Source organism: Loxodonta africana, chromosome 13, assembly GCF_030014295.1.
Source record: "Loxodonta africana isolate mLoxAfr1 chromosome 13, mLoxAfr1.hap2, whole genome shotgun sequence".
NCBI lineage: Eukaryota > Metazoa > Chordata > Mammalia > Proboscidea > Elephantidae > Loxodonta > Loxodonta africana.
In genome coordinates this window covers 55,526,382-55,539,361 of record NC_087354.1, presented here as the reverse complement: position 1 = coordinate 55,539,361, position 12,980 = coordinate 55,526,382, and the positions used below count along the sequence as shown (strand labels likewise).

General features: G+C 41.0%; 1 protein-coding gene across 5 annotated transcripts in view; it reads right to left on the bottom strand.

Moving 5' to 3' along the window:
• Window positions 1-1,789: 1,789 nt before the first annotated feature.
• Window positions 1,790-12,980, bottom strand: part of ICE2 (interactor of little elongation complex ELL subunit 2) — a 78,204-nt gene continuing 67,013 nt past the window's right edge. For 3 of the 5 annotated variants that reach the window (XM_010598020.3, XM_003418335.4, XM_010598023.3), the window contains exon 16: window positions 1,802-12,229. In XM_010598020.3, the coding sequence (XP_010596322.1) occupies window positions 12,101-12,229 (129 nt within the window). In that variant the 3' untranslated portion in view covers window positions 1,802-12,100. Of the gene's footprint in view, window positions 12,230-12,980 lie in introns of all 5 variants that reach the window. The other 2 variants (XM_064267467.1, XM_023558305.2) reach the window with 2 other exon arrangements.

The following is a 12,980-nucleotide window of genomic DNA, read 5'->3' as shown; positions in this document are numbered from 1 at the left end:
AGAAGCTGGACTATATGAAGGTGAATGTGGCATCAGGACTGGAGGAAGACTCATTAACAACCTGTGATATGCAGATGACACAACTTGTTTGCTGAAAGTGAAGACGACTTGATGCACTTACTGATGAGGATCAAAGATTACAGCTTTCAGTGTGGATTACACCTCAACATCAAAAGCCAGTACCCACGAGTCGGAACGCTTCAACATGAAAAAAAGCAAAAATTCTCACGACTGGACCAATAAGCAACATCATGATAAATGGAGAAAATATTGATGTTGTTAAGGATTTCATTTTACTTGGATCCACAATCAATGTCCATGGTAGCAGCAGTCAAGAAATCAAACGGTGTATTTGCATTGGGCAAATCTGCTGCAAAAGACCTCTTTAAAGTGTTAAAAAGCAAAGATGTCACTTTGAGGACTAAGGTGCACCTGACCCAAGCTGTGGTATTTTCAGTTGCATCATATGTATGCAAAAGCTGGGAAATGAATAAGGAAGGCTGAAGAAGAATTGATGCCTTTGAATTATGGTGTTGGCAAAGAATGTTGAATGTATCATGGATGGCCAGAAGAATGAACAATGTCTTGGAAGAGGTACAGCCAGAATGCTCTTTAGAAGTGAGGATGGCAAGACATCATCTCATGTACTTTGGACATGTTATCTGGAGGGACCAATCTCTGGAGAAGGGAGAGGATAAAGGGTCAGAGAAAAAGAGGAAGACCGTCAACAAGATGGATTGACACAGCAGATGCAACAATGGGCTCAAACATAGCAATGGTTGTGAGGATGGTGGCAGGACTGGGCAGCGTTTCTGTTGTACATAGGGTCACTATTAGTTGGAATCAACTCTGTGGCACCTAACAACAATGGCCTGTAGAATATGCTGGAAAGGAATCATTATCCAGATTTTACAGAGGAAATGACTGAGGCTCAAAGAGGAGAGAGATGTGACCTTCAAATGATGGACTTGAGACTACAAATCAGTGTTGTTTCCTTTCCCCCACCACCACCTCTTCCAACAAGTTCTCTCTCACTCTGGGCTGTCTACTTCTAAGACATCTTCTCTCAGAGTTGCAGCTGACAACCCTAACATTCTGAAAGCTCAGACTTCCCCATTGCTGGGTGTGAATTAACTCTAGCACTGGGCTCCTGGGAGGCAGAGGGCTAGCCTGACAGCAAACTCAGCAATCCGTTGTATGCAAAATGACATTTTGGCCTTAGGCACTTACTAAGTTACATGGTCCTTGCTCCTTAAGAGTAAAAATTTTCAGGTACTGGAGTGTAGCATTAAAAGGAGCCAAACTGAATTAGGGACTGACCTACTACTTTATTAGCCTCCCAACATGCACACATACGCAGAGACGGTCAAGCCTCACGCGCTCTGATTTTGTTTTCCTCCCCCTCCCCACCCCTTCTGAAAAGAAACTCATGGAGCACCTCCGTGAGACTGCATACTGGGACCGGACAGAAGCGATTTCCAGCCACCCACTCCGGCACTTGGGAAACTATTACTCGCATCACTTTTGGTGGGGCAGAAGGCAGACTTGCAAATGTGTTCAATTACTTATTTTTCGTATTAGTAAAATGGCTGTTTGCACACTGTTGGGACCCATCACTAAATAGTTAAAAATAAAACACAAACTCCATAACATACCAGCCAGACAGGTTATTTCTCAATTGCATAGAAAGTTTTAACTTTATGACTCAATCAAACCACACAGATCTGAATCACTTAAGATTTTTTCTGACTCGTTTCTCGCTTTCAGTGGAAAATTTCAGGTGATTGAAATACGGCCTCATGAAGGATTATGCAGTCGGTGAGACTGCTCTTGGACACAACATTATCTTTATTAGGAAAAAAAAAAAAACCAACCCTTACAGTTTAGTTTCAGGAGCTTTTTTGGGCAGAGGTTTGTTGAAAGACCAGTTTGCCAAACTGTGGATGATTTGTTTACTTGGCTTTGGAGAACATTCTCTGCAGACAGAGGCCTCATGAGTTGTGTAAAGGAGAAGGCACATTCTTGCCAGCACACCAGTGATTGGACACAGGCCACTCCCTTCGATAAGAGATAAGCTTTTTTTGCGTGTGCTGTCCCAGGACGAATCGCAGACTACATACTCATGCTCAGACAGAGTTTGGGCTGCCAGGTAGAATTTAAAGAGGTTTTGAAAAATGGTATCTTCCAATTGTTAAATCTAACCTGAATTGTACTTGCTTTGTTGCTCTTAAATGCGACAGAGTAACTTTACACGAGTTAGGCAGTACTGTAAACATGTATCCAAAACATGGGACCTTATTCTTTTCTAGAGCGACGATTGATATGGCCTTTAATAAACACAAGTTTTCTTTCTTTTTTTTTTTTATTTGTTTTCTTGTGCAGGGCTCATAGCTGCCATAGAGCTGTCCTTGTTAGTCAAAACCAAAAAACCAAGCCCATTGTTGTCGTTGATTTTGACTCATAACAACCCTATATGACAGAGTAGAGCTGCCCCCTAGATTTCCAAGGAGCAGCTGGTGGATTTGAACTGCTGACCTTTCGGTGAACAGGTGAGCTCTTAAACACTATGCCACCTTAAAAAAAAAAAAAGTCCTCAACTCAACTCCAACTCATAGCGACCCTAGAGGACGGAGTAGAGTGCCCCACAGGGTTTCCAAGGAGCGCCTGGTAAATCCCAACCGCTGACCTGTTGGTTAGCAGCCGAGCTCTGAACCATTGCGCCACTACGCCACCCGGGGGGTCTGAAATGCAGGTGGAGTCAGCCCAAGCACACGCCAGCTTATGGAGAGCCCTCAACAGTCAGCACGATCCAACGCTTGCTGACTGTCCACTGTCGGCCTAGCCCTGCCCGCATTCGGCCTGTGGTTCGATACACGGGCATATAAAGACACAGCCTAGCCCGGGCGGAGTTCACAGTCTGTTCAGGATGGATATAAACAACTGAAAGAGAATAAGGAGAGATAATATCTGATATTTAGAATTTGTGATTTTGTAATAAGCAGGGTAGGAATTTCGAGGAAAGACTTTTGTGGACTTGGGTTATAAATTTCAGGTATGAGACACTAAAAACAGGACTATGTGAATTTTCCTCTCTTTGTTATCAGATGGATCCCTCATGGTTTCTTTATTGTTTAGGATGTTTCCGGTTGTAAGTAACTGAAAAGCCTACTCAAACTGGTAAACAGTAAAAGAGGTATATTGGCTAAAAAACCAAACCAAAAACCAAACCCAGTGCCGTCGAGTCGATTCCGACTCATAGCGACCCAATAGGACAGAGTAGAACTGCCCCATAGAGTTTCCAAGCAGCGCCTGGCGGATCTGAACTGCATTGGCTAAAGGAACCAAAAAGTCCAGGAGTAGGGACAGCTTTAGGTATGCTTCCCGTAACTTCCTTGCTTCCTCCTTCAGAGTGTACAGCTCATCCTCGGGGTGGCATCTCTTCTGTCCATAGTAGGCTGTGAGGGCACCAGGGCTATGGTGCATCTTTGTTCAGAGTGCCTCATCTCATAAACGTCTAATAAGAGTCCCGAGATTTGAACTGATGGGGCACTACCCTTAAACCACTTCCTGGGCCCAAGAGGTTTGCCATGTTTAGAGCTGAGTTACTATACAAATCACAACAGAAAGGGAAATTAGACCTATCAGGGTCCACCCCTGGAGCTGGGGTCACTCTCGCCATGAGTCGGAATTGACCCTTCGGCAGCGGGTTTTTGGTTACACCACAGTGGATGGGATAGAGGGTTTTTTTGAGAGAGGAGAGAGAAGGGGACTGGAGACTCCTGCCGGGTTGAACCTTTACACCTAGTATCTTGATCTAATTCTCCAGCTCCATCCAAGGGTTCCAATGACACTCCCTCCCCCAGTTCTCCACCAATTCTTATCTGTTGCATCTTTGAATTGCTTCAGTTTACAAGTATGATCCTCTTAATCTGTAAACAAAAATATGCCCACATCATTCTAAAAACCAAAATGAAACCCTTCCTCCTGGGTTTTCCTTCCGGTTGTCGTCCTACCTTCCTTCCTCAATAAACTTCACAAACTGGCATCTCCAAGCGGCCCCTCCCTCATTCACTGCTCAGTCCACTCTAAGTGCCGTTGACTATTCCCCTCCGCCACTGAATCTGCTGTTGATTGTCTACTCCAATAGCATTTTTCTAAGTCTTCATCTTCCTTGACCTCTCTATAGTATCTGGCACTGTCGATAACACTCTTTAAAAACTTTTTGTTTTGAAATAATCTCGAATTTATATAAAAATTGCAGAAATAGCACACACACCTCCTATACACCTTTCATCCAGACTCCCCAACTGTTAGTATATCTCTGTCCAAATTCTCCAATTTGAGAATACGTTGCAGACATTACTTATGTAACTGTAGGACTCGCTCTGATATAACCATTTAATCAAGAAGTTAACATGGATGCATTGCTACCATCTAATCTACAAACCCCATTCGAGTTTTGACAATTGTTCAAGTAATGTCCTTTACTGGACCAGGACCGTGAGTCAACATTCAGCGTCTTCTTTCATCTAAAACAGTTCCACAGTGTTTCTGTCTTCCGTGACCTTGACATTTTTGAAGATTAGTGACCAGGAGGAACTGACTCCAGGGGCAACTGGTTTCTGCTTTATAGACTACCCCTCAGTCTAGGTTTCTCTGATATTCCCTCGTGATTTAGACACGTTTGGCAGGAATACACCAGATAAGTGATGTTGTGGTCTTATTGGTGCATATCGTGTTGATTTGTCTCATACTGGTGATATTAACTTTCATCACTTGGCTAAGACAGTTTCTGCCCAGTTTCTCTGGCATTAGTAATTTAATAAGTATGCTATACTTATTAAATAATAAAAATGTAATAACTATTTTGTGGGGAGATGGAAACTATGAAAATATTCCTGTTTGTCATCAAAATTTCACCCACATGATCATTCATTGATGATCACTAGGGAAAACAATTGTTACTGTAATGGTTGCCAGTTGATGATTTTTCTAATTCCATCATTCCTTCTAGATTTACTGGTTGGCATTCTACTGTGGGATAGTATTCTCTTCTTCCTCCTCATTTATTTTATTCATTTCTATCAGTATGAACTCGATCTCTATTTTACTCAAAGCCTTATAATCCATTATTGTCACTATTTGATGCTACCATTTTCCCAGACCTGGGAGCTCCTTTAAGCTAGCTCCTGTGCTCATTCTTTGGGCACCTCCTTACCTTCCAGTGCAACATCATGTTCCAAGCTCACCTTGTATTTTTCCTGCCCATCTTAGAATTAGCTTCTTCAAGAAGCCCTGGATTCTTTTGGTGAAGAATGGGATTTAGAAACCCAGACCTGGGTGCTAGGTATGCTCATTGTTACTGAAGTGTTATTGGCTTCCAGGTCATCTCAGCAGAGTTAGGAAATACATACGCACATGTACACACATGGCTGTATCTCCTTCTCCACCTCTCATGACCTACATGTTAAATGCCAAGAGTTCACACTGAGACTTCCAATTCCAATCCAATACTACACGGTTTATTATTGAAATCCCCCTTCCCATTATTCTCAGTGTATTCATTTATTTGCTCAATTATGCAGTATATAACCAAACTCTCAGCCTCTTGGCCCAACAAAAGCGGAAGAGGAGGGAAGAAGACCAGCTTGGTTCCAGACATGCCAGCCCTGCCTTGCCTGGAGGATCAGCCGAAAGGCGGGCCCTGACATGCCTATCTCTTTCCCAGAGTTGCAGGCCCACAATTCCATTCTACAGAACATCCCCTTGTTTTGCTAATCTTTGGTTGAAAACACTATCTTTTCAGCCCCGTTCTTGTTCTTCCTCTAATATTTTCATTTAGCCAGTGGCAGCACTCAGGCTAGAAATCTCAACTGTCTCTGAATCCTCTCACCTCACAATTCCCCATATGCTCCCTTTCCTGTGTCCTCTCTTCCTTACTCTGCTCTTTCCAGTCCTACCCTGGCCCTATCGGCTTGCAGAACATGTACACATTTGTTCAATAGTTTAATATACATTTATGGAATGTGTACTATTTGCCAGGCTTGGCTCTAGATACAGAGGGGTAAAAGCTTAAGAAGATAAGGTTTCCAACTGAAGCATCACCTTATTTATTTAAAAAAACAAAACAAAAAAAATTCTTTTTTTTTGGACACCTGTGGGTAGAAGCAACCCCTACTTCTTTTATGTAGTCTACTTACAATACCTGTATTGTTTTTTCTGTACTTGTTTAGCTGTCTCTTTCCATGAAACTGTGAACAGTTGAGGGCTTCTAATTCATCTTTGTATTCCGAACACCCAGCACGGTGTCTGAGGAAACCTTCCTTTCGGGGGAGGGCCGAATCTGATCAGTGCTATGTCTGAAATGGTTTTCTCATCTACATCTCTTTGTTATCAGTCCTCTTCCTCTCTAAATAATTCTCTTGTAACCTTCCTAAAACTGATTGGCATCTTGTTCAAAAAGCCTTCAATGTCTCATTGCTTTCAGAATAAAATCAAACTATTTGGGGATAACATCCAAGATCCCCACTACAGAGCGCTAATTTACCTCCTCAACTTCTCCTGTTTATCATCTTTCACTCCCACGCTTGTCATGAGCATACTTGTTTCCTAAAATCAGCACCTTTTATCTGATTTCCCCTCATGCTGCAGTGCCCTGTTCCCTTTTTGGTCCATATTCATCTTCTCCTTGTCTTTCAAACACAGTTTAGATGTCACTTGTACCACACGGTTCTCTTACTCCCAGGTTCTCTGGGAACATTTTGCCCGTTGTTACAGCTAACCGTGCCCATCCCTATCCCCAGCCAGAGCAGGGAATACCCCTAAGGCAGAAACCAATCTGATTCATCTTTACACCTCATGAGATCGGTTTAACACATTACACCAATGAATGCTCAGAAATGCATCATCAATTTGATAGGCGACAGGTAAGGTTCTGATAAACCAAAAAACCAAACCCAGTGCTGTTGAGTTGATTCTGACTCATAGTGACTCTATAGGACAGAGTAGAAATGCCCCATAGTTTCCAAGGAGCACCTGGTGGATCTGAACTGCCGACTCTTTGGTTAGCAGCCGTAGCGCTTAACCACTACGCCACCAGGGTTTGCAAGGTTCTGATAAAGAAAAAAAAATTTTTTTTTTTTTTATAATAAATCCAAGCAGATGTAGCTTCCTGAGCAAAATCATGCAGGCAGGGACACGAATGGCTAATCGGTGAGAAGGTAAAGCCTGGCTGGAGCTGCCGTTCCATTAATGTGGTGCTCTAGAGGGAACGGAAGTCCACAGCATCAGTGTGATTTGGCCCTACTAAGCGTGACTCGTAAGATTAAAGCGCACGTTCGCTCCTGTGTTGTATATTTTCAGGTAAGCAAAACCTAGGATAGGGAATACGGAAAAGATCGCTGCTTCCCCCCCAAGAAATGCAGAGTCTCAAGTAAGAGGTTGGATTCAACCTAGTATCACAGAATCTCTACACTTACAAAACGATTTATACTCAGGCTTTTTTTTTTTTTTTCTTCATTTCTTAGAGAATTAAACCGGCTATACCATGTACCTACAGCAAAAGTAAACAAATAAAAAATAACTGTTTTGCACCTCTTGCTTGATCACTTTTTGACAGAGCTCGTGTATTTAAAACAAACACTAATACCTACCAAGGGTGAACCCTTGACTGTTGACATCTTCCTGTTTGACAGAGCAACCTAGATTCTGGGCCTAGAAACAAGGCCTAGGCCTCAATTCTTTTTGTAAGCTCTGCCTGGCAGGTGAGACCCAAGCCCCAAGTAGATGTTTCAGTGTGTGTGCTTTTATGTATCTTGATGAGATGCCTTCACGTTAGCCAGGAACACGGCAAGAGTGTGGATCGGTGAAATGCTTCCTCATATCTCTACCTCTCAATGAGAAACTCAATAAATCTTGCTATCAAATACTCCAAGGCTTGATTAAAAAGCATCAGATAGCTATGGCATACAGCAAACATCTTTACCTGAATGTCCCTCAGAAACTTTACATTTAGCATGTTGGTAATAAAACATTAAAAAGAAACGAAAATGTTCTCTTCCCTCTGTTGGCCCTATACCTGCTCCTCTTCCTTATATGCTATGGATTTGAATTTGTTACGGAATCCAAGAAGCAGGACTGGTTAAAGGAAATTAATGTGTTAACTTGCATTACATCTGCAAAAGAAGATCCAAGGAGCAATGAATGCTATTTTCAATTTCTGCTGATCAGTTGGCAATGAAGAATTTCACTGTCTCCACTTTCTATTTCTTCATGTTTATAAATCAGAGTTCCATACTAGCCATGAAACTTCTCTTCTTGAAGCTATTAAGGCTTTTTAATAGCCAATGGCTTCTTTCCTTTCATTGCAGTTATATGGTTTTACCCAGGGCTCCGCTCACAGCCCCCTTCTCATTGCCATCACCTCTGCTGTGTCATCCTCTTCTTTTCCTTGGTTTTAATCACCACAGACACACCAATGATCCCCAAATCTGTACCGATGAGAAACTTTTAGAGCACATTAAGTAACAGGAACCCCAAAATTAAACAATTTCCTTTCTCCGTAAATCCAAATTGGCTACAGTAGTATCAGGTGATCACGCTCTTCTTTAAATTCCTCTCTAAAATACAGTTGTGGGAAGTTTAATCCAGACCCAAATCATCAACTATCTTTGGTATCAATTATGTCTACTCAGATTTAACATATTGATAATACATTAAAAAGTGTCCTCTCTTTTCTGTCCACACTGAACTGGTTTCTTCTTCTATATCCCAAATTGTTCACAGCACCTGTGGTGGTTTAAAAATATGTTCATAAATTCTTTCATACTTTTCCCTCCAAGAGGCGGAGCCTAAGAGTGTAGACTTTTAGTGACAGTGTTTGACTTACAAGACTGGGTCATAAACGACACCGTGGCTTCCTCTTTGTTCTCTCTTGGATTGCTCAGTCTTGCGGGAGCCAGCTGCCATGTTGTGAAGACACTCCAGCAGACCTAGACGGTGCATGTGGTGAGGACCTGAGGTTTACCGCCAACAACTTGGGAGAAACGGGGGTCTCCCGCCAACAGCCATGTGAGGGAGACTTTAGGAGGCAGATGCTCCAACCCCAGTTAAGCCTTCAGATGACCTCAACCTTGTGAGACTTTGAGCTAGAGGCACCCAGCTACACTACACCTGGACTCCTGACCCAGAAACTGTGAGATAATAAATGTTTGCTGTTTTAGATAGCTAAGTTTTGGTGCAATATAAGTAGCAATAGATAAACAGCACCCAAACCCTAAATTCAGGGAGTAGAAATGGTTAAGGAAAATACTTTTTTAACTTTCTCTCCACTCTGACCACATTCCTCCCCTGATTTTCTCAATGAATAGGGCCATCATTTACCCAGTATCCCAAATGAGAAACTGGGCAGTCATACTTGGCTCTCCCTATCACCTACATCACCAAGTTGTCATTTTTTCTCTTATGTATCACTTGAGCCCACACCTACTCTTGTTGCTTTAATTCAGGGCCTGTTTTCGAATTACTACAATGCAGTGTTCCCATTTTTCTCCTTCCCTACCATCCTTCCCAGCTGCATTCCAGCGACTATAGGGTCACCATGAGTCGGAACCGACCTGATGGCACCTAACAACAACAACCACCCTTCCCAGCTGCGTTCCATTCTCTAGACTAATGCCCACAAGAGTTTTTCCAATATATGATCATTTTATTAAGATCCATTCCTGGTTCCACATTGCTCAGGACCAGTGTCTTAGCATGGCATGTCTGCCCCGACCTGTACCTCTCTCTCACCTCTCAAATTCCCATCCTCCAATCTGACCATCTCTCATGCTTTGCACATGCTGCTCTTCTTTCTTTGTGGACCATCGTTCATGCTTTCCGTACAACTCCTGCTCATTTTTAAAAGACTCAGCTCAAGTTTTATTTCAGAAACCCTTTAACTATCAGGTTTGGGTTAGATGTGTCTATTACATTACTGTATCACAGCTTATTGTATAGACCAGTATTGTTTATCTTCAGGCTTATGTCCTCTACTGGAATGTGAGCTTCTAAAAAAAATTAAAAAAATCCTTGACATCTACATATTGATTTATTCATGCATCTAACTTATGCTGAGAGACTACATGACAGGTACTATGTCAGGTGTTTGCTATACAATACTGAACAAAGCTATTAGGTTTTTGCCCTTGTGGAGGTTGTAGTCTATTCAAGAAGACAGATAATGAAGTCAAATAAATATCGTAATATGTGAAAAAGAACTTCATGAGTGAGTAACAGTGGGGACCTATTTTCGATGGCATGCCATACAGCTGTACACAAATGCTTACTGAATTGTTACAGGAGGTGTGCATAAATTTTAGCTTCGTCACTGAAGTATAAGTGGGCCAGGTTCATCACATCCTTGCCAACATGGGCTGTAACCATTCTGTTTTGTTTTAAATATCTTTGCTCATATTGTCAATGTTACTTGCTTGCTTATGTATTTTCGGTACTAAAAATCAAGAAAAACAATACAGGACATCATCAAATATATATATTAAAATGCTTGATTTAACAAAAGTAGAAAATTAAGTTTATATATATTACTACTTACTCAAATGTATGGCTAAGATAACTGCAAAATAATCACTTATAAGACCACATATTTTACAACGGGAAAAACAGTATGGAAAAAACGAAAGCCAAGTCTTTCTGGTATTCCGAAGTCTGAAGCAATCATTGTCCAGCTTTGTAAAAAGAAGAAATTCTATGGAAAGTCCTGCCTCTCCCTTGGCTCAATGCCAAATGATTCAGGACTGAAATATTTCTGGGACATGTGACTAAAATAAGGTTTTTTTAAAAAGATCATACCAATTAAATACCAAACAAACCTTAATCACTTAAAAAAGGAATTGCAGAATGAGAACACGATATATTAAAATACATAAAATAACTTTACTATTATTCACTAAATAATTAAAAAATTTTTATAACCGACCAAAAATTAAAACAGAAAACTTGGTAGTTGAAGATAAAAATTCTCAACTGTTATTTATAATAGTTGACAATTTTTTAAAGGCCTCCTTTCTTGTATTGATATAAAACACATTAAAAAAATTCAAAAACAAAGCAAACATTGCCTTGGATTAGAAAGCTTGTATTTCACAGATGACGCACATGATTTCTGAAATTTTTAGTGCATAATAACAGGGATGCAAAAATTAAAATTTTTCTAAGTCCAAACTGGCTACAGTAATGTCAGCTGATCACACCCCTTTTCACATTCAACTCTTTAAAATATGGGCCTGGAAAATGTAATTAACATAGATGAGGAAAAAACAGTTTATGTTTTCACCACACATTAACCTTTTCAGTGGGCATAAAGGGATTTTTCTGAAAACAAACATCTCTTTGCTTTCAGGAGTGTGTGTCAGTACTCAGCTGGGGTGTGTGCCCCGAGGTAGAGGCGCTCTTGCCAAACCTGTTAAACCACAAATGGTTTTTTTAACAAACTGATGGCTGCACCACAAGAAAACATAACTTGTGACTTATCAGAGGCAGGGTTTTTTTTGGGGGCTCCTGCAATAAAATTTCACAAAGGTTTTTGTTATTAGCTTCATTAACCTGCAACAATTCTCACTGAAAGCCATATATAAAAATGGTCCCAACAGGTCAGAAACAGGGTCACGCTGCTCAAAAATACAGTGGCAAGATTTTACCTTTTCAGCCAATCTCAACAGAATGGAGATGTAATTAAATTATTAAAATAATATATAATGGTAAATGCTGTGCTTGAAAAAAGCAAATTTGTTTCCTATTTACAATATTTAGAAAAGGTCTACTATAAAAATATTTTTCTTTCTCATTTATTTCCCTGCCATGAGAATGTTAAAACACATTTAGATTCTCTTCAAACATGAGAGTTAAGAGTGTAACATTCCTTTTCAGTTCACATGGCCAACACAGGTTTTCAAGGCACTCCAGGAACTTGCGAGGTCACTCAAATAAAAAGTTTCCTCTTGCCTACTGCTCTTTTAGGCATATTTCTCCTCACATTTTTCTAAATTTAACATTGTTAGAACTGGTTTTCTCTGGAACTTCATTTTCAGTGGTACAGCCCTTAAGTTATTTTTCTTTTATTTGGAGCCACTCCTTCATTTTCAACTTGCTGAGCAGGCAGGCAACTGCTTTTGGTTTCCATGGAAACCGGATTCCTGCGGCTACGCGTCTGCATTCTTGTTCCAGCAACCTAAGAGAGATGAGGCCAAGAATAGCTTAACATACTGACAGCACACCTGTGTCCAGTCAGCTCCGTATAGTTTACACAGCTTCTAATCACCTCGTAAATGATCCTTTAGGTAGTTTTAATCCTCAACCACTTGGCTGTTTCTGAACAAGTTTTCATTTGACAGAATTCCAAAGCACTGAACTTGTAAGTAACCATCAGTGAAGCAGACAGAAGATCAGGGTGGCATGAAGAGATGTGAAGGGGGAGCACACTCTGTGTTAAATTCGGAGGAGGCTAAAACGTCAAATTAGAAAACGAGGGAACAACAGGCCTTCTGAGCAGTGTGTGTTCATCTGCAATAATGAAGATGAAGGGCCAGTGGAAGGAAGAAATCAGAAATGTGAAGGAAGAGAAGGGAAATATAAGGAGGTCGAGGTCATAAAGAAATAACATGGACAAGAAAAGACAGACAAAAAGATAAGGAAGAAGGAAAAGAAAAGAGAGAACGAGACAAAGGCTGCGGGAAACAGGGGAGTCCAAAACGGAAGAAGGAAACAAGAATGAACATGAAAGAAAAGTGAAAAGGGAGGAGAACCTAAGAAGAAAAGAAAAAAAAAAAAAAAACAAAACTGAAGAGATGAAAGAGAAGAGGATGCAAGAAAAAGGGGGAGGAAAAATTATAAGAGAAACAGAGGCTAGGAAAAGGGGAAGAGGCAGGGGTGTGCGGTATGAGGAAGAAACTCTTACGCTGGTTCTCCTCATGCCTACTCTT